At 46.5% G+C, this 22,127-nt stretch overlaps 1 protein-coding gene across 3 annotated transcripts in view; it reads left to right on the forward strand.

Moving 5' to 3' along the window:
• The window catches only part of RASSF2 (Ras association domain family member 2), a 44,303-nt gene extending 22,571 nt beyond the window's left edge, over positions 1-21,732 (forward strand). For 2 of the 3 annotated variants that reach the window (XM_042840281.2, XM_042840282.2), the window contains exons 5-10: positions 357-445; positions 5,204-5,364; positions 5,748-5,849; positions 7,263-7,314; positions 7,917-8,038; positions 15,528-21,732. In XM_042840281.2, coding sequence (XP_042696215.2) covers positions 357-445; positions 5,204-5,364; positions 5,748-5,849; positions 7,263-7,314; positions 7,917-8,038; positions 15,528-15,968 — 967 coding nt within the window. In that variant the 3' untranslated portion in view covers positions 15,969-21,732. Of the gene's footprint in view, positions 1-356; positions 446-5,203; positions 5,365-5,747; positions 5,850-7,262; positions 7,315-7,916; positions 8,039-12,888; positions 12,987-15,527 lie in introns of all 3 variants that reach the window. The other variant, XM_005285189.4, reaches the window with a different exon arrangement.
• Positions 21,733-22,127: the final 395 nt, after the last annotated feature.

Consider the following 22,127-nt stretch of genomic DNA (forward strand, 5'->3'; position numbering starts at 1 on the left):
CAGTGTGTGCGTGTGTACGGGTGTATGTACCTCAGTCTGGTATAAAACCGGAAAGTGTCCAGGGATGAAATTCACCCCTGTGTGGAGGACCAGCAAAAGTGGGCTGGCCCTTTTGCACAAGGGGTGAATTTCCACCTTGCTTGTATTTGTGTTGGGGTTATCTGGCCTGGCTACATACTCTGAGATACGAACCTTACTTGGGTGTGTGTTAGTGGGTTGTTTTTTTGTTGTTTTTTTAAAGTCCATTAGATGAGGCACCCACATCTGACATTCCATTATGTGTGAGAAAGTGAGCTCGCTGTATTGGCTGGTGACTTTGATCTTGTATTGTAACAATATGTCTGTCTCTTCATTAGGTCTGCAGTGAAGCCAAGTATCATACCCGATATTCAGATTACAGATGTTGACACCCCCACGGATGCTGATGACTCAGAGAGTGGAACAGGTGAGACCAGGATGGTGGGTTTGCTAACTGATCTGTTTTATTTAAGTAAGCTGTTCCAGTATAAACCAAAGGGGTGATGCCCCATGCCTAAAACTTTTGCTTTCTTTTATTCCAATCTCTTTGATTCAGTGGAATCACTCTGTCAGAAATTATTCTTGCATGTGTCTCGCATGAAATGGTTTATCTATCTATATTATAAGTAGCAATGCCTTTAGTTATAGTCGCCCAAGAGTTTCCCAGCACGTTTAAACGGTGTACAGTAATTAAGACCAAGGTCCCCACATTGAATAACAAGGATAAGAAGAAACAATCAATAGCTGCTTGTTCAGTGAGCACTGTCCATCCTCTGCATTGAATGAGTCAGGGTTTGTTTTTTTAACATTGCCTATTCCTGTATCTTCCTCTCCAACCTCTCTGGCCCTATCGCGTTCAGATTCCCCGGGAAGGGAGTTGTTGCTATGTTAACCTGTTGAGTTCTTTAAGCCTAACCCAAAATATCCACTGCAGAAATCTCAGGGAGCATGTTCGTGTGGGACCAGCGTGGCCTTTGCCATTTGCCCAGAAGCTATGCAGGTGTCATAGAAGCTACTCCGAAAGCCCAGAGTGAAACCCCAAAGGAAAGCAAGGGTTGTTGAGTAACAATCTCCACTTGTCCCCATGCTTCCCTTTCCTTTGGCAGTCCCCCTGCGCCCCTGGTGCTTGGGTTGCTCCCGGTTTGCAAGAGGAAGAATAGGAGCCATTGTTTAGTAGCGTTACCATGGAGAAGTAAACATTTCTAAGAAGTTCCCGCCCCCCCCCCCCCCCCCTTCAGCTGTGTGTGCACACAGAATTGAGTCTGAAGGGCCTTTCCTGTGTAAAGAGCAGAGGGAGGTTTGTCTCTGCTCCAGGCATGCTTTAGTGTAGTAACCCTTACCATGCTGGTGTTGTGCCGTCCTGTTGCCTTGAGCTCTGATCCTGCCTGATCTTCCACCCTAAGCAGGGTTAGGTTGGGTTGCTGCTTGGATGGGAGACTGCCCAAAAGCTGTAGGGAATGGGGTTGTTCTTCACTAGGTTGTTATTTGTATTCCAGTTGGGATGGGGAACTAGTTCCTGCTGTGAATAGAGGCACAGGGAAAGGATCTGACTGGCCAAGGCCTCTGTGGTAGAGCTGGGAATAGAATCCAGGTCTCCTTTCTCCAGATCCTGTATCCTATTCCTGGGACCAAACTACCCCAATGCTCCGTTTTGTGTCTTGGTGCTTAATGGGTGCCCCAGAATGGCATTAACTGGTGGTGCTGCCAAAGCTGTCCTCTTGAGACAGAGAAACAGAAAACCAGATCATTTGGGATCATTGAAGACCCCCATGGCCCATCTTCCAAGGGTGTGGATGGAGAAGTCCCGAGGACAAGACAATCTGTAATCACAGTTTGCCTGTCTGGATCTTCCTGCAATTCTGGCTGGTTGATCAGCTTCCCCTCCTTGACTGCTATGCAGTGTTCCAAGACACTGTTAAAGACCCACCGTGTTGCTCTCTGGAGATGGCTGCTTTTCAGCAGTAGATGAAGCCATTCCTGTAAAGCCATGGCAATGGCTTTGGGATCTATTGGGAGGGAAAGTGCTATCTAAATGTTAATTCTCTAAAAGGCTATGCACAGTTGGGAAATCTTCTCCATCGTGGGTAAGTAGTGCTCAGTGCGTTTAACGAGTGTGCCTGTCTTAGGACTCCTTCTAACGCCTTCTTTACCGGGGCAATCTGACCATATCAGAGGAAGCTGTGTGTGGGTCTGTAAAAACAGGAAGTCTACATCCTTTCTGCAACGGCTCCCTTGTTAATGTAGCTTCGTTCCATTATGTTCTTTCTCGGGGACTGGCTGGTGGGGTAGAGAGATGGAATTGTAATCTGGGTTGGGCCTGAAAGGGCAGTTGCAACCCTATGTGGTTTATATCATGGCTTCTTACGGACGTGCCTTTTCTCGGTTAAATTTTGTTTTCCCACCCTGCCCCTTAAGACGCCTGGACGCTTTTCTGCTGTTACAGAAATGGCGTCTGGCATTTGGGCGTTGGGAGCCACATGACCCTAACTCAGCTACTCGCTCACTCTGTGGCCAAGTCGCTTGTCTGAGGCGCTGAGCACATGTAGCTCCCATTAGCACTTCAGATGGTAGGTGCTCAGAATCTCTGAAAGAAGAGCTCTGACCCTGTCTCCCTTAGCTTCCCTACGTGTCAAAGTGCTTGATACGTCCCTCCCTGGCAGCTGCGTCGAGGACCAACTACCTGGTATGTGCGAGGCACTTGGAACGTAGCAATCACCCATCTCAGTGTTGGTTATTATTACTTGTCTGAGGTACCTTGAGAGGTGTCTTCTATTAATAGCATGGCCTTGCAAAAACCTTTATTGTGGTTGTCATATATGCCCATAAAACTGCTACATAATGTACAGCTAGGACTCCTCGTGAATGTTGGATCACTGTTGCCTGTCTGGGGGGGGAATGGAACGTGCAAGAGATTCTGTTGGCACGGACGTGCTTTGAATTTAAAAAAATAATAATAATAATTAAGTCCTAGCTCAAGTGGTTCATTAAAAATGGATGAACTGCTATTTCATTATAATCTGGATATGGGCCAGTTTTTATTCAGAGATGTTAAGTATTGGCTTGCGTCTCCTGTTCTCATTTTTAAAAAAGGTTAAAATATGACAAGAAGAGTAAGATGCTTTAACATCGTAAAAGAAGAGGCTGTAGCCAAGTAGTTGCATGGATTTACACTGCAATTGTGAATTAATAGCCTCCATCGATAGATGAAAAAGATGATGTGGATTAATTAGGGTGACCAGACAGCAAGTGTGAAAAATCGGGACAGCGGGTGTGGGGTAATAGGAGACTATATAAGAAAAAGCCCCAAAAGTCAGGACTGTCCCTATAAAATCGGGACATCTGGTCACCCTAGGGTTAATATATAAACCAGCAGCTAAGATTATATTGCACTAACTCTAATTGATTTCAGGCTAAAAAATGCAGAACTTTGCATCACTTTAAACCAGGAGTGGGGGATCTTTTTTCTATCAGGGGCCACTGACCCACAGAAAAAAAATCAGTCGTGGACCACACACAGCCCCATGAGGGAGGTGGGGGCTGCGGAGGCTCGGGGCTTCCCCTAGGCTCCAGGCAGGGGATTGGGGTGCGGGAGGGGGTGAGAGCTTTGGGGTGGGGCTGGGGATGAGGGGTTTGGGATGAAGGAGGGAGCTCTGGGTCAGGGCCAGGGGGTTTGGAGTGCGGGAGCGGGCTCAGGGCTGGGGTAGCGGGTTGGGGTATGGGAGGAGATGTGGGGTCTGTGAGGGAGTTAGGGTGCGGGAGGGGGTTCCGACCTGGGGCAGGGGGCTCAAGGTGCAGGCTCCGGCCAGGCAGCACTTACCTCAGGTGGCTCCCCGATGGTGGCGCAGCGGGGCTAAGGCAGGCTCCCAGAAGTGGCCTCCATGTTCAGCCCCTAGGTTGAAGGGCCAGGGGACTCTCTGCAGTGCGCGCTGCCTGTACCTGCAGGCCCCGCCCCCACAGCTCCCATTGGCCACAGGTCCCGGCCAGTGGGAGCTGTGGTGCCGGCGCTGGGGGCAATGGCAGTACATGGAGCTTCCCTGATCACCCTGCGCCTAGGGGCCGCAGGGACATGCTGGTCGCTTCCGGTCGCTGCGTGGAGCTGACCGGACTTTTAACGACCTGGCTCGCAGCTCCAGCCCTGTGGCGGGAGTGGTAACAAGGCTTGGAGCTTCTGGGCCATGGCGCGGACACTTGCCACGGGCCGGATGAAATGAAGCAGGGGGCCAGATCCAGCCCATGGGCCGGAGGTTCCCCACCCTACTTTAAACCTTCTTATAAGCAGGTGTTTTCTGGAACTGTCATTTTGTACAATTAGTGTTAATATCGAATAATGATAGAGACAGGGTTATTATGGTGGTTCACAAATTGAAGATGAGCCAACAACGTGATGCAGTTGCAAAAAAGGCTAGTATCATTCTGGAGTATATTAGTGGGAGTGTCATATCTAAGACAGGGGATGTAATTATCTCACTCTGCTTGGCATTGGTGAGGCCTCAGCTGGAGTACTGTGTCTGGCTTTGGGTGCCACAGTTCAGGAAAGATGTGGACAAACTAGAGGGAGTCCAGACGAGAGCAATAAAAATGATCAAAGGTTTAGAAAACCTGACCTGTGAGGAAAGGTTAAAAAAACTGGGCACATTTAGTTTTGAGAGAAGAAGACTGAGGGGGGACCTGCTAAGTCTTCAAATATGTTAAGGACTATTAGGAGGAGGAAAGTGATCAATTGTTCTCCGTGTCCACTGATGGTGGAACAAGAACTAATGGGCTTAATCTGCAGCAAGGGAGACTGGGGTTAGATATTTGGAAAAACTCTCTAGCTATAAGAGTAGTTGAGTACTGAAACAGGCTGGCAAAGGAGGCTATGGAATTCTTAACAGCTTCCAGTGCTGGGAACAAGTCGGATAAATGCTTGTCCGGGATGATCTAGATTTATTTGGTCCTGCCTCAGTGTAGGATCAAGATGGACTAGATGACCTCTGGAGGTCTTTGTTTTGTGGCAGTGCCTAGTAGCCCCAGTAGTGGACCAGGACCCCATTGTGCTGGGTGCTGGACAAACACAGAACAAGGAGATGGTCCCTCCCCCAAAGAGCTGACCATGTAAGTAGTAATGACACCTGTTTCTCCAGTGGTATCTCCTTTTACACATGTGAGTCTCTTGTTTTAAAGCCATTCTTACTCTTAATCTCAGATGTCGGAGACTTAAAACCCCAGCAAGAGGAAACTCCACAGCTGATGCGGACTCGGAGTGACGTGGGAGTCCGTCGCAGGGGGAATTTCCGTACTCCAAGTGAACAGCGGCGGATCAAACGCCATCGGTTTTCCATCAACGGGCATTTCTACAATCACAAAGTAAGGACCCGGAGCCCAGACAGAGCATTTAGTTACACTTTTGAAGTGCCAGAAAATAACTTGAATAGCAGATTAAAAAGAAAGTGTCACTATTCAAATGTCAGCACTGATTATGTGGCTGAAGAGTAGCTCTGTAGTGTGTTCCTACTTTTAGCGACCTTGGCTGGGTCCCAAAAACCCATCCATGTGCAGTAAACCTGGGATCCCCTGAATTCTTCAAAATAGGGTTTAAATGGGACTTGAAAGGTGCCTAGACCTTGGGCTGAGGAGAGCATTGGAGTGAACTTTGCCTGGGTGGGGGAGGGGAAGTGTTTGTGAGGAAAATTACCGATGCATATTGTGCTTATTGTAATCCAAATCCATTGTGTCTTTTCCATCCCAAGACATCTGTGTTCACACCAGCCTATGGCTCAGTCACTAATGTCAGGATAAACAGCACAATGACCACTTCTCAAGCTCTCAAACTGCTGCTCAATAAATTTAAGGCAAGTTTTATCCCAATTTACTCTCTCCATTAAACCTTCTCATTAAACTCGTATAATTTAAGATGCTTTTTTAGTTCAACAGGGTCTTTGTATCAGAGAATCCTGGGCAACTGCTTGGTTCAGACCAAGCAAAGTCAGAAGTGAACCATTGCTTGGACCAAGCATGTTTCTTGTGCCTAAAGCAGGGAGGTGGATTCTGCTTCCCACTTTTGGGAGGGGTTTTGTCCGGAGCAGGGCAGCCTACTGAACAGAGCACTGGAGGGGGGAGTCAGGAAACCAGAACTCTATTTTTGGATCAGCTACTGACCTGCTGAGTGACTTTAGTAAAGTCACTTCCCCTGTCTGTGTCTCTGTTTCCCCTGGAACCCTTTGTCTACTTAGACTGTAAGCTTTCTGGGGCAGAGACGCTACTTATATGTATGTACAGCGCCTAGCACAATGGGGCCCTATTCGCTAGGTGTTACCATAATAAAGCTAAAGCAGGGGTGGGCAATAATTTTTCGCAGGGGGGCCACTCCACGAATTCTGGTAAGTTGTCAAGGGCCGCACATTTTTACTATATTAATGGAGGGGGTGTCGGATCTGGGAGGGAGTTTGGTGCAGGGGGCCGCTCCGGGCTGGGGCAGGGGATTGGGTTGCAGGAGAGGGTGAAGGATCTGGGATGGAGTTTGGGTGCAGGAGGGGGTTCTGATCTGGGGTTGGGGGTTGAGGTGCGGGAGGGGGTGTGAGGTGTAGGCTCCGGCTGGGAGGTGCTTACCACAGGTGGCTCCCCGCTGGCAGTGCAGCAGGGCTCAGGCGGGAGCTGCAGCCGGCTGCTGCTGGCACATCTTTGCGCACCCCTTGCAGGGAAGGAGGCAGCAGGTCTCTGTGTGTTGCCTGCACCTGCAAGCACCACCCCTGCAGCCAATAGGAGCTGTGAGGATGGCCCTTGAGGCGGGGGCAGTGTGGAGAGCCGCCTCCCGCCAGGGTGCGCAGAGACATGCCTGCAGTAGCTGGCGGCTTTTGGGAGCGGCGTGGTGCCACGGCAGGCAGGCAGGCATCCTGCCTGAGCACCCCGCTGCGCCACGGGACATTTAGCAGCCCAGAGATTGTGAGGGGGCAGCCAAAGAGCCTGGCAGGCTGGACAGAAATGTTAGACGGGCTGGATCCAGTCCGCGGGCAGTATTTTGCCCACCCCTGAGCTAAAGGAATACTAGGCTCTGTTCCCAGTTCTACCCTATTTTTTTAACCCATCTGCTAAATGGCTAGAATTCTTGCCTGAAGCCAAAAGCATATTGTGGAGAATTGTCTCTTATCAAGTACTTGCAAGTCCTTGGATGCAAGGTGTTATGAAAGTGCAAAGTGTTTCTTTTTTCAAAAAGTAATCTAGCTGCCTTTTGACACTTTGACATCTTTCTTTTTTCCTGGGTTCAGATTGAAAACTCGGCTGACGAATTTGCATTGTATATTGTCCACACCAGCGGAGGTAAGTCTGGAAGAAATCCTCAAGCTGTAATGGTTTAGAGTAACTTGGCTTAATTGGCAACCTCTGCTGCGTATCTTTAAGGCAGTGGTTCTTAACCAGGGGTACACATGCCCCTGCAGGTACACGGAGGTCTTCCAGGGGGGAGAGGGGGGTACATCACCTCATCTAGATGTTTGCCTAGTTTTAGAACAAGCTATGTAAAAAGCACTAGCAAAGGCAGTACAAACTAAAATTTCATACAGACAATGACTTGTTTGTACTGCTCTATAGACTATACGCTGCAATGTAAGTCCAATATTTATATTCCAATTGATTTATTTTATAATTGTATGGTAAAAATGAGAAAGTCAGCCATTTTTCAGTAATAGTGCGCTCTGACCCTTTGTTGTGTATTCATGTCTGATTTTTGTAAGCAAATTGTTTTTAAGTGAGGTGAAACTGGGGATCCGCAAGACAAATCAGACTCCTGAAAGGGGTACAGTCGTCTGGAAAGGTTGTGAGCCACTGCTTTAAGGGATACTGCCAAGATTAAAAATAGTATCTTCTGCTTTGTCTGTATGGTCTGTTTTCTAATTACTGTCCTGTGGGGGGGCCCGTTGCAGAAAAACAGAAATTGAAGGCTACAGATTATCCACTGATTGCCCGCATTCTGCAAGGGCCGTGTGAACAGGTCTCCAAGGTCTTCCTGATGGAGAAGGACCAAGTTGAAGAAGTCACCTATGATGTGAGTGTCTTTGAGTGGAGCACCATAGACTGTTAAGCTCTAAGAGCTTGTGTGACGATACAGAACTATTTTGCTGACTCACCCTGGAGGCAGGTTAAATGCGTCTCATAATAGCCAGCTCAGGAATATAAAAAACAGGGGGTCTCTCTGAAAGAAGAGGGAGGGACAGGCGGTCTTGCAGGGAAAAGATGTAAAACAGCTAGTTTGAGTGAGAAGGCTTATGTTCCCAAAAACAACAAGGAGTCTGGTGGCACCTTAAAGACTAACAGATTTATTTGGGCATAAGCTTTCGTGAGTAAAAACCTCACTCTATGCATCCGAAGAAGTGAGGTTTTTACTCACGAAAGCTTATGCCCAAATAAATCTGTTAGTCTTTAAGGTGCCACCAGACTCCTTGTTGTTTTTGTAGATACAGACTAACACGGCTACCCCCTGATACTATGTTCCCAAGTACAGTCTTGCTTCAGGGCTATGCTATTTAAATAAGTGGGTGTGGGAATATTCGTATATATTGTCATTGTATGCATGTGCTGTGTTAGGAGTAGAGTGGCAATCCTCCCACTGCGGGCACTTAACCAGGTGAACTGGCTAGCATTGCAATTAAGCCATACTTGTAGCATGAGTGCAAATGCTAAAAGTGCATAACTTGTTCAGCGGAAAATGCAGAGCCAGTGTTCAGCTGTGCTTGAAGTTCGCCATCTCTCTTCCCTCTAGCATGCGTGCCTGCAATTTTCATGCTGCTGCCTCTGGATTGGAACATGGTGCTCCTCTTAGGAGGAAATAGAGGACCCCATAATCTATAACTGAGAGTGGGGGGGGGGAGATTAGGAAAGCAGAAAGTTATTACCAACTGGAATCTGGCCAAGATGCTACATAAAGTGCTCTTGCGAAAAGCGCTGTGAGATCTCAAGTGTTCTGGCCCTGTTTTGAATTTTGGCACTGATGAGGTAGGACAGGGAAATAATGCTCTTGCATTATTAGGAGAAAAGATCACTTCCCTGCTTGGCTCAACAAACATTGAACGCATTGCTAATAAGTCTACGGAGAAGACCTATAGAATTTTAAAACTAAAGTATGCTAATAGCTTATAGCCGGGGGATAGTTTGCAAGATGGCTTTAAAAATGCAACAGAGAATCTTTCTTTATGGGAATATCTAGGGTTTCTTTAAGAATAACTGCTGTTCAATCTTATTGTCTGTTTCAATTGTGGGATGAGCTTAAGGGACCCAAATATGATGGTAGTTGGGTGTTGTAGGGTAAAACTTTAATTTGGGGACTTTTTCAGTGGGTGTGACATTTCCCGGGTTGCCCAGGGCTGTGAGACACCTCACTATCACCTGCCCTTAGCTTGAGGGAGCCTTGTCTGGGCCTGCTCCCCAACTCCACCAGCCTCTGCAACACAAGCAGTCCTCTCTAAGCCTCCGCAGGCCTTGCTTGCGCTCTCTACGGGGTAGCGATGGGCACACTCCAACCGCCCAGCCCTGAAAACATCTCCCTGGAGCATCCAGCCCCTGGTCTGCTGAACATTTGCAGTATTTCCAGAGTTCCAAAGAAGCAGTAACCCCCATCTTACCAGTTTCACCTCCAAGCACCACTCTGCGTTACTCACAGCACTTAGATATGTTGGTAGTGAAAACCGGTACAAGTCAGAGTAACAAAGCTTACGAATTCAAGTGGAAGTGTTGGAATCAAATGGTTACCTATAAATAAAATCGTAACATGCATTCTAGAGCCTGGACTTAATTAACAAGATACTCTCATGTCTAAAGCATTGCTTGCCAGTGCTATGCAGCCAGGGGTGGCTGTGACCTTTCATTGTGAAGTGGACAATATGCCGTACAAGTAGTGTTACCGTCTGTTACCATCTGGCCGGTATTTGACCGGCATGGCTGTGGTGTGTGGTGTGGTTTTTTTTTTTTGTTTTTTTTTTATGGATTTGCCAGTTGCTAGGAAAATAATTTAATCTGCCAGGGCTTTTTTATTTATTTATTTATTTTTATTTTTTACATGGATATAAAAATTTGCATTATTATCACAATACATTGGGATAGCTAATGTTAAGTGTCTGTGTCCAGCTAAAGATGCTGCAGTGTCCCCTATTCCGCGATAACAGATCAAAACTGTTGATAATACAGCAGCTGTCTGCCCACCAACATGCAAGCGCACCGTGCATGTGCACGAGAGAGGGTTTGAGTCCCACAGGAGTGAGGAGACGAGATATTCTCAGTCTTATCTATATATAATGTCTCTCTAGATACAATAAGTGGCTGTTGGGGAACCGGGGGTGTGTGTGGAGTTGCCTTGTGGCTGGGGAGGCAGTGGGCTTGCCTTTGTGTGTGGGGTGCCATTTTTTTTGCATTTCAAAAGTGGTAACCCTGAGTACACCTAGGACCAGACAGGGAGATAGCATGTTCCTTTTAGGCAGGAAGTAGATGCTTATCTCCTCGTGACCTTACGAGCATAATTTTTAGCATAGATGCATAACTTCTTAAATATCTTTCTTGCGCACATTTGTAAGGATTATAATGAGCGGCGGGCTACCGGCTCTTGGTAGAGACATCACATGACACCTTTTGGTGAACTCTACTACATGTCCATAGGGATCCCTGTAAAATGATGCACCCTGAGTGTCCGCAGCCAGTTGGCATCAAGAGGCCCATAGGTCATAGTGTGTCTTGGGAGATTAAATCCAATTAGGTGGTTCTGAAAATTTTACCTTAAGTCCCTTTTAAGATCCATTTTGAAGATTCAGCCTTCATCTCTCTCTCTCGGCCTTTTTTGATAAGGGGTGAAGTTACAATTCCCAAATAGTAGCCAAACCTGATTAATCTATATTCGTCGCTGTAGTGGATGATGGCTGAGTCCATGCAGAAGGTTTACCAAGTTGAGTTCCCTTATCAACACCCCATCTCTACAGTACCCAACTCCTTAGTGATTGGGTTGTAGGGCTGTTTGGGAATGTTTTGAGGAAGCGTTTTTTGTCCCAAAGTGCAGATTCATCGGAATTCAAAACTGTTCATGGGAAAGGGTCAATTTTTTTGATAAATTTTCCACTTGGAAAAATTTTTGAAAAGTTTTGAAATTGCTGAAATTTCTCATTTTGACATGTTTTGAAATGAAAAAGCTGTTTTTTAATTCAGAAGACTTTTTGTTTAAAAAATTGACTTAAATAGTAATAAAAATATTATAAAAATATATAAGTTGAAAACTAAACATTTTGAAATGTAACTTTTTGACCTGATCGCAGAGTTTTTGGGTGTCTTTTTTTTTTTATTGGTTTTGGTTTTTAATTTTTCATTCATGAACATTTTTGAGACTTGAACTTCTTATCCCTGTTCAGGATGGGAACATTTCGGGATGGTAAAAACAGGCACTCTTTGGATTAATAAATCACCTGGATCTGCCTGGCTATGCCACTGACTTCTGTCACTTACCCTAGTTTTATAGTATCAAGAGCCAGATCATGTGATCAGATTTTAGCTCTTCCGCATTTGATCAACAATCATTACAACCTCTCATTTCTAACATGTCCCTTGACATAATCCATTGTTTCAAAGGAGAGAAATTAATGCTCATAGCCAATAGCTATTTTCTGCCATCTGGTGGATAATAGAGTGTAATCCTATTGCAACTGGATTCCCTGTTTGTCCTCACATTTAATTTCAGCAAACAAGACAGAAAGTCAGCAGAGTTCAGGATACAGTGTTCTATATCAATTGATGGAACTTAACAGGTTTCACTCCCTCAGTAGACACACATACACTAGGATCTGTGCACATGTACTCGAGAGAGGTTGGAGTTCACTCCAGAATTGAGACCAGCTTGTACAGCCAAAATTATTATTGGAGGTCTCTTCATTAACTGATTTATAGTGATTTGTATTAGCAGAAAGTAAGTGGTATGGATATAAAAGATATTTTCATTTAGAGTTACTGGGATCTATTCTACTCTTTTACACCAGTGTAATCCTGGAGTAACTTGTCTGACTTCAGTGAAGTTACACTGGTGTAACAAACCAGAATACTGGCTCCTATGGTTCAGAAAAACCAGGAATTTCTGTTTTTGCCTTTAGCTTCAGTAATGGTTGAATAAACGTATTGAATCATCTTGTTTAAGGAAGCTGCCATTGTTTGTCTAGATTTCCTCTTGCATCGTACTATAGGATCATTCTAGTCTTGAAATATTTTGTGGCCAATTGCAAAGACCTTTCAGTGAGGTGTTCCCAAATGTCAACATTTTCCCAACACTGGTGTTGCTGCCTTTTTTGCAAATGCGCAAACAGCTTCTGCATTGAGTTACATTGTATAGAATGGAAGGAAACTTGCATCACAAGGCAGCATCCTGTGAAAAGAGAACAGTTAAACCGGTGAGCAGCGGTTTATAAGAAGAAGCTATAGACTCACTGGCCTGTGGTGCCTGGATGTAATAGAGGGCAAGCGGTGTTTTGCCTAAGCAGTTACACTGGGGGCCTGCGATTTGCTCTCTTCGGGTGGGGCTTTTGGAGTAGCTCCTGCTACTGACGTCACTGGAAGTGTGATCTATTGTAAAGCCGGTCACTCCCTGTGCATAGGGCCAGCACAACGGTTATATGCCACTTAAACCCTGCTTTTTGAGGGTTTAAGTGATAGACTTGGGCTGGCTCTCTTTGCATCAGGGGGCGGGGGGGACTTCACCATCCATACCTCAGTTTATCAACCTTGTACTGGGGGAATGCTGCCCCCGGTGGTGGTGGGGGGGGGCAGGATGGTAGGAGGTTTAAATGCCCTTAAAGCACTTTCAGATCTGCCAATGACAGGAATTTGTTTGGTAGTGCTCCGTCCATTGTGTTCTTATTTTTCCTTTCAACGCAGGTTGCTCAGTACATCAAATTTGAAATGCCAGTTCTTAAAAGCTTCATCCAGAAGCTCCAAGAAGAAGAAGACCGTGAAGTGAAGAAACTTATGCACAAGTAGGTGCTTCCTTCTCAAGTTAAAATAGTCCCGTGGGCTTCTTCCACGAATGCTTGAGGCCAAGATTTGTCACAAGCAGGTGCTTAACGGTATCGTGACATTAGGAGCCTGTGGGTTGTCAGGCTTGGTTGTTGGCGCATGGGTCAGAGTCAGACACCAGAAGTCAAGCGGAAGGTTGGAATCAGGATTCTAATTGGAAATTGTAGCCATAGTCGGGAAATGAGCCAAGAAACGGAGCCGGGGTGCGAAGCAGGGAACAAGAGCACGGTCTGTGAAGCAACAGGCTAGGCAGTGTCAAGTTGGACAGACAACTTCCTGAAACTTCAGCTGTGCTTAAATAGCATGCCTGGACCAATCCGAGGTCATGACGGGTGCTGCCAGTCGGGTCTTCCGTGGGTGGACTTCCTGTGGTGTTGAGTCTCCCAAGATTTGCAGTGTGTTGATCATGGCTGTGCTGTGGCTGCTGGATGGTAGAGCAGAAACATCAGTAGCCCAGACCCGGGGTTTAGTCCTCTGGATCCGTATATCTAAATCCATACTTGTGCACCTAAATAAGTGGCCCGATGTGCAGAGGTTCTGAACTGCTTTCATCTCCCTTTCAATTTAAAGGGAGTTACTGGTCAGTGAGTTCTTGGGGAGGGAAAAGGCGAGCCACACATCCCGGTGCCTATCTGGGTGTAGCTGCCTAAAGTTAGGCACCTGCTTTCAAAAAGCTTGGTCCCCGCCCCCCCCAATATTCAACCTTCTCTGTGCAATTCTGTGGGGAAGCAGAAGACGCTGATATTGCATATAGCCCATTCTTGAATTGTGGCAACAGGGGCTTCCTGGCAATGGGACCCATTTTAATAATGATGCTGATAAATGGTTTTGACGATATTCTGCACCTTTTTCTTATCCCAGTGCTCCTCAGCTATTAGCGGGGATTGCTTTACCCCACTTCAGATGCAGCCACTGCTGGGCTGGAATGCAGAGACAGGATACCAGAGTAGATGGTCTGTTCCAATGTAGCATTTCCTCTGTCTTTATAATGAATTATTTCACAGCGCCTCCAAGTGTGCCGGGTGCTTCAGAGAGCTGACAATGTGATTGTCTGTCTGTCTATCCTCCGTGGATGCGAACACGCCAGTTCAGTTGGTTTCAGACTTCGAACACGCTACCTTTTTAGCTGCTGTCTTGGGGCAAATCTACACTATGGCGCTACATTGGCGCAGCTGCATTGACTTAAACAGTAGTGTAGACCAGCCTGAAGTGTGTCTAGGAAGGTGAATTCTAGGTTATTCTTTGTGTCCTTTGACATCCCAGCAGTGCTGCTAGTTCTCTTGTGGGGACCCAAAAAAAAACCCTGGCAGCATGAACTTGTGAACTGTGAGGCGTGAAGGTACAATTGTTCCCTGGCTGAGAACCTGGCCCGTGATGACTTGCAGTGGGAATGGTTCGCTGCTATTCCTGCAGAGAAATTGACAGAGATGAAAATGCTCCACTTCTGGCAGTATTTCAACTAGAGGCATCATTTGTACATGTCCGCATAAAGAATGCAGGGTGGGTGTAGGAGGAAGCGTTCTTTCTTCTATTTTCATAATGTGGCTAAATGTGCTGGCTAATTCATGTGTTTAAAAAGTCCCTGGCAAGCTCAACCTTCCTTGTTTCCAGTGGTTAAACAGATGGGACCTTGGGAGAGGTCTGTCTGGTTAGACATAGAGCTTGGGACAAGGTTTGTTGTGAAGCTCAAAGCAGGCTTGTCTGAGGTTCCCAAACTCTTGGTTTGAGCATTGGTCTGCTGAGCCCGTAGTTGTGAGTTCAATTCTTGAGAGGGCCATTTGCGCATTTGGGGTAAAGATCTGTCTGGGGATTGGTCCTGCTTTGAGCAGGGGGTTGGACTAGATGACCTCCTGAGGTCCCTTCCAACCCTGATATTCTATGATTCTATGAAGTTTGGGCTGACATATGGCTTCATATTGCTTTGGTTTGTGGCTCTGGCTACCTCAGAGGCCTGTGCCTCTCCTCACGCTTAGCAGACAATTGAGAATATCTTGGGCTGTTGGCCCATAGATTTACAAGAACATGAGAACGGCCATACTGGGTGAGACCATTGGTCCATCTAGCCCAGTGTCCTGTCTTCCAACAGTGGCCAATGCCAGGTGCCCCAGAGGGAATGAACAGAACCGGTAATCATCAGGTGATTCATCCCCTGTCGCCCATTCCCAGCTTCTGGCAAACAGAGGCTAGGGACACCATCCCTGTCCATCCAAGCTAATAGCCATTGATGGACCTGTCCTCCATGAATTTATCTAGTTCTTTTTTTAACATCTTGCTCACAACTATACAAAGACTGTGACTGGGTTAGAGGTAGAAGGCCCTTGACTCATGGAAATTGGCTCCTCCACTCCCTTGCCCGGTCAGTCTAAGTTCAAAGACCTTCAGGGCCTATTGTGAAGTTAATATGAGTGAGGAGTTATAGTATTGTTGACAATTTGTCAAGGTACCTAGATTTTTGGGCTCAGCTCTAACAAGGCTCTTCCTTTCTTCCTTCCTTCCTCTAGATACACAGTCCTCCGGCTAATGATAGAACGAAGACTAGAAGAGATTTCCGAGAGCCCGGCAATGATCTAAAGTTCTCCTCAGCACTATGCTGCAGCCTTGTATCGGCGATCGGTCTCTCTAAGAATCCCTGTTTACATGAAGAACAGATTGAAAAGAAGATGCACTCCATCCTGGGAACCAAACCTGAATGCAAAACCCTGTGGAGATTGAATGTGTGTCCTGTACCTGCTCAGCAGACATGGATGTGTGAGAGTCAATGGACTCCTTCTGCAGAAGGAAAATCTTCCAGTAATTTTCTTTTTCCCCCTCTCAAAGGAAATGATTTACAGAATGCAAGCCCAGCACTCACAAAGAGGAGAGTTAACCTTGCTGGCCTGGGATATGCCCACCAAGGCTGGTGTGGCATGCCTGTGCGCCTTGACCTGCAGTGTCTGTACTGAAGAAGCAGTTGCATTGAGAGGAGTGGATCATGCTCCTTTGCTTCTCGCCTACTGCCTTTCTGAGCTGCTTATCCATGCTTGAGTGCTGATGTTACTGTGCATATGTTCTCATGTCTGTACACAAAGGAGAGAACAAAACTCATGCTCACTAAAGCTAGTCAATCAGCTTCTGCCGTGCCCACACACTTAGAAAATACTAGTCCGTGTAAATGCTCCAGACCAATCCCAGTACTGGTAGCCACTTTGCTGCAATAACTCCTGCCAACCTCCGCTCGTGCCAGAATGTCGTGCGTTATGAAGTGTGTTTTGATGGCAAGATATATGTTATGTGTAGCTTTTTTCCCATACAGGACAGTCCTTTGTTCTTTGTTTTTCCTGTTCAGAGGGTTCTCAGAGTGCAGCCACAAAAGATATACTTTTTCCCCCCCCCCTGCATGGTACGGGTGGGAGATCCATCTTGTTGTCGCCTGGTGCTCGACCCTTCCTGCCTCGTTCTGCCCCTATTGCTTCCCTGACTGATGCTTGGCGCCTCGCTTTCATGTGTGGGGTCACCAAACGTATGTCTGCACTGCAGCTAGAGGTGTCATTCCCAGCTCGGGGAGATGTACATGTGCTAGATTTGATTGAGCTAGCATGCCAAAAGTAGCAGCAGAGGTAGCAGGCCATGCTAGCCACCTGAGTACAATCCCATCCAAGACCCTAGGTAAGGACTCGGTTCTGCTAGCTCGTGCCACCGCTTGTACCACTGTAGCTGCATCATTCTATTTCAAGCACTAGCTTGATCAGAGCTAGCGTGTGTACATCTGCCTGAGCTAGAAATCAGTGTATATCTTCCCAAAGTGAGGAGGAGACGGAAGAATAGCATGAGCAGGAAGTGGAGCCCCCAGAGGGCTTGTGGGAGACAGACAGCAGCTGGAAAGGAAGAGATGCACCTGCCTAGGTTGGGAGCCTTGACAATCCTCCAACATAAATGCTGGCACGAGATCTCTTGGGAGGACTGACGAGGTGGGGGCAGATGTTCCGGAAGTTGTTACAATTATAACCATCACCTGTTGGTGGTTTGGGCAGCTCTGTCCTTGAGAGCTTGGAGTCTGTGGGTCGTGGTGTGGAGTTAGACCAGGGCAGCTTCTGGGGGTGTGGGCAGAGGAGCGTTAAGTGACTGGTTTCTAGAATGAGGCTTGTGGGCCTGATCCTGCAAGGTGCAAAGTTCTCTCAACATGTGATAGGCCTGATTCTCCCCTCTCTGGTGTAAATCAGGAGTAACTCTGAAGTCAGTGGAGCCCTGCTTCAGTAGCCGTTGGTTGGTAGGTTTGGTGTATGGGTGGTGTTTGTGGCCTGTGATATACAGAATATAGAGGATTTGGTGGTCCCATCTGCCCTTAAACTCGATGACTCTGTGACCAGCCTAAAAAATGGTATCAAGAGGCGAATGGAATCAAGACAGGTGCGTTGCTGAGCTAAGCACCTTGCAAGGACAGGCTGTCAAAGTCAACAGGGACTGGGAGTGTCCATGAGATACTCCAGTTGTGTGATACTCACGTGGTTGTCACAAGGAATAAAGGGAGCCAAGATGTGGCAGTTCCATGTAGCTTGACATCAAATATTATCTAGATTCTGATGCATCTGCCAGAGGAAAGTTTTGAGATTGGGTGGGGGGAGGGGGGATAGAGAACAATTTTTTCCCCCCAAAAGTGCCTCAGAGACTTAGGAGCTTCTGGAAAATTTGCCTCAGAACCTTGATTTGTCCACACCTGTGATTAAAGACTCTTGATCCATAAGCCCTTCCTCAAGCAAGGGAAACCGACTCCCACCAGTGTACTGTCTTTGCCTAGAGTTATACCGAGCAATTCCTCAGTTGCAGAACATGAGTTGGGTTGGGGCTGTTGATTGGAGAGTGGCTAGTTGTCAGTGGATTTTTAATCTCTGCAAGCAACAACATAATCACCATTAGCTTCACACTCCAGCTAGTTTGACAGGGACAACGTGGAAGTAGCCCTTCAACTCCTGGTGTCTTAAATTCAGCTGACTGTCTCTAAGTAGTGTTTACCATCTCCACTGTGTGTGTGTGTTTTGTGTGGGTTTTTTTGTATGATGGGTGTAAACCACAATGGAGCTTGTAAGGCTCCCAGGTTAGTTGTAAGTGGCATCCTTCCATTTGGCTCAACAGCTAGAACTGCTTCCTACAGACTAGCAGGCCCTTGGTTCAAAGCCTAGCTGGGATGACATGGGACACTTATTCTCTGAATCCAACCCAAATTTCATCTTCAGTCCTTCATATCTGCATTGGCAGAGCCCATAACAGGAAAGCCTGCTTGTAAATGATGGCCTCAAAGATTAATCTAATGCTGGTTTTCAGTGAACAGAGAAACTGGCAGTGGGGTTAGCAGACTTCCAAGCATGCTCTAAATTAACTAAGTCTCTGTTTTCCTTGATTGGCTTAGGACCAGAGCTCTATGGGGCCTTTATTTCCTTTAAGATGTGCAGTATATTGCTAGCATTTCTCAGATGAAAGTTGAGCCCTAAGGTGTTCAGTTGTCCCTAGATGCCCTGGGGAAATATCTTCCAGCAGGTCAGTTGCGGAGGATGACATTGCTTCTGATACTGCTAAGGAGAACGGGTTTGGTTTCGGTTTAAATGGGACTTGGATACAATGGTGTCTGTCTCTTTACTTTCTTTGCTCTTGGGGTTCATGGCTGTGGTGTGATCTGTATAACGTGGTTCACTCCTGTCTCTCTTGGCTCCTGTAACGCCCTCAAGAGGGTCACACAAGGAATAGGAGCCAAGCTGAGTTTCCAGATGGGCGACAGGAGCGTCTCCATCGCGCGGGCTCTGCGTTGCTGTGACGAGCTGCCTGCTGGTGGCTTTACACTGTGTGTCTTAATATAGAATAGGTTTCAATCTGTGGGCAAATAGTGTTTTAATATTTTAGAGCTTCTGTAGCAGAAAGCGCTCAATCTACGTAAAGCGTGTAACAAAACCAGAGAGAGAGAGAGAAGGGGAGTGGATGTCCCAGAGCACTGGGATAAGGAGCCTTTCATCCCTGCACTGCTGTTTTGTTTTTTGTTTTCTAATTTTTGCTGAAAACTTTCACAGAAACGTCTGGTTTGTTTTTGTTTTTACTTACTTCTTGCAATTCCCCCCGTCCCGTTCTTTAAGCAGCTCTAGTTAGCTCAGATCTAAGTCAGGATGGAAGCTTTTGTACGCTGATGGCTGTTGAGTGGCCCGATGGGAGAGGAATGCGTTGTGATTTTCCTAGCGAACTGGTGCTGATGGCAGGAAACCCAACGCCAGAGTGGGTGCTAACGACCCTCTCTTGCTGGGGGACTCAGCAGAGAAGCTAAGGGCAGGTCTTCACTACAGGGGGGGGTCGATTTAAGATACGCAAATTCCGTAGCTGAATTCGACCTATCGGAGCCGACTTACCCCGCTGTGAGGACGGTGGCAAAATCGACCTCTGCGGCTCCCCGTCGACGGCGCTTACTCCCACCTCCGCTGGTGGAGTAAGAGCGTCGATTCGGGGATCGATTGTCGCGTCCCGACGAGACGCGATAATTCGATTCCCCGAGAGATCGATTTCTACCCGCCGATTCAGGCGGGTAGTGTAGACCTAGCCTAAGTGCTGTCAGGCCCCAGAGCCAGAACCCTGTTCCCTTGCTTGGAAGAGGGCAGCCCGGAGGGCATGGTTTTGAGGCATGTAGCCACGGCAGCCTTGGGGAAGCTTATACTGCCCCTGTTTAAGCCGTGTCTGTTTAACCAGTCTCCAGGGCTGTCACATGGGCGGTGGTTCAGCAAAACATTTAAGCATGTGCGTGAGGTAGGGTGACCAGATAGCAAGCGTGAAAAATCAGGATGGGGGTAATAGGCACCTGTACAAGACACAGCCCCAAATATCAGGACTGTCCCTATAAAATCGGGACATCTGGTCACCCTAGCTTGAGGCTCACTTACCTCAACCTTCAAAGTTAAACCCATGCTTTGCTGAACTGAGGCCTCTAGCATTTTTTACCAGGGCTCAGTTCACACATGCAGTGTTAAGAGGCAACCTTGCCCACCCCCACCCCCCCACATAATTAAAGGCGCAAAACAGTAACATGCAACAAAATGACTTGATTAAATAAAAGCACATTTCTACTGTAATAATTAAAAAGGGAGGGGAAACTTTTTAGGTTGGTTTCAGTGACTTTGGAAATAAATATTCACCTTCGATTGCATAGTCTTTGCTGAAAATAAAAGAAGCTGCAGTTGAGTGTCCATTGAGCTTTTTATGGGAGAACTGCGTATTCGTGTGGTTTTCTTCTTTTCCACTTGTATCTGGCTGTGTAACCCTTCTTTTTTTCCCCTCCCCCGCTTCTCATTTGCACTAGTTCTATTGTGAAATGAAAAAAAAAATGTGAATCTCTCTGATCTACACAACATGCCAAATATCGCCCAGGGAAATAGTTTCCAAGAACGAGTTTCTCTTGGAAGACATTGTTATAAAGAAACTCAAGCCAGCACAATGACCGTATGAAGAGTTGCAACTTGAGGTTCCGCTCAGCGTGGTTTCGGGAAGTTACTCCACACCTGTTTCGGGATCATGTAGCACAGAACCAACTATTTGTGAATTTGTTGGTGTCTCTCTTTTTTTTTTAGTTTTTTGAGTCCGCGTGTACATTTTTTGGTTAATGAATAAGTCTAGGCTAACTTTGCCCTTGTGTATAGGGTGAAGAGAGATCTTTGTAAGACCTTTTGTTAATGTCTGTCTAGATTAGGGGCTTGCACTAAGGCATATTTCTCTATCTTTAGACACGTGGCCATAGTGCCCAGTGGTGCTTACCCCACTGCAACTTTTTCTAGTACCAGCACCATTTTGCGCTGCCGCAGTGTTTTGGGGGTGCAAATTTCCCTAACTTAGACTGGCCCTTACATTGCTCCTCATTGAAGGCAATGGGAGTCTTTTCAAGGCCTTCAGTGTACACAGGTTCCAACTCTGATCGCCATTGTGAACATGGATGCTGGGCTTCTCCTGCTTCCTTGCCAGAAAAACTGAAGAGCTCCAGTTCTTCATTGCCCTGCACCTCACGTGGTTGCTCTCCCCAGCACGGTTCTGACATGGCGTGGGGAAATAAATTCTGATCAGCAAGATCTGTTTGCAAAAGGGGAACGAATGGGCAATAGTGCATCCTTGTTACTAAGAGAATGAGCAGCAATTGGGATTATGCCAGTGACAGATGTGTAGCGACCGGGGCAATGCTGGAACCATTTTCCCAACCCTCTCTGAGCTTTAGAAATTCATATAAACGTGAACCCAGATCCAAATCTCAAACCACTACTGGGTTTGCCCCCACGTCCCTAGTTGAGCTGCAGTTTATGAGCCTCAATTACCACCTGTAATATCTGCTTTATCATTGACATAAGTAGAACATCTGTGTAAATCTCTCTCATTCTGGAGCTAAACAAGCAATATCTCTTTGTATGTCGTTAACGCTAACTAAAACTTTCGTGGCGATTTTCTTCCTTTTGAGTTTTTGTAGTGTAACTTTGTAGGCTTTTTTTTAAATGGTACCTTTTTTTTTTTTTTACACAGATCTGTCTAGCATTTGTGTTACTGAAAGTATTGTAAAGTGACAAATGCTTTTTATGTATTTTGATCATGACTTTGACAATGCCTCATTTATTAACGAGAAAAGCTTATGTAACAATTCAATACGTTATCAAAGCACACGAGTTAGATCCTTTTTTGTTTTTTAAATAAAGCACTTTGCGGATAGAAATGCTACTGAGATTGCTGAGTTTGTGTGTATTTGTTTTCTTAGAGCTGATGGTGAAGAGGAGACAAGACTAAGTTGAATAAGCAAGTGTTAAAGCAGGGGCAAGGTTTCACAGGGTGAGAATAACTCCGGTTTGGAGTTCCAGTGGCGCTTCCTTACACCAGCTAACCATCTGGTGCATTATGCCTCAATTGGGCTCATGAGGGTTGCATCCCATAAATTTCCCTACTGGCACACACCAAAAGCCCATTTCATAGTGACATACAGCACTTGATCTTAATTGTCTCTTGTTGGCCTTTTGGCTATCTAGCCTGATAGCCTATCTGTCTCACTCCTCAGTGCTGGACTCTTCAGATGTTTATCTTCCAGATGGCAAAATTCATTCCTTTGTAGAGGTGGCAGCAGAATA

This window comes from Chrysemys picta, chromosome 2 (genome assembly GCF_011386835.1).
Source record: "Chrysemys picta bellii isolate R12L10 chromosome 2, ASM1138683v2, whole genome shotgun sequence".
In the NCBI taxonomy this organism is placed as follows: Eukaryota; Metazoa; Chordata; order Testudines; family Emydidae; genus Chrysemys; species Chrysemys picta.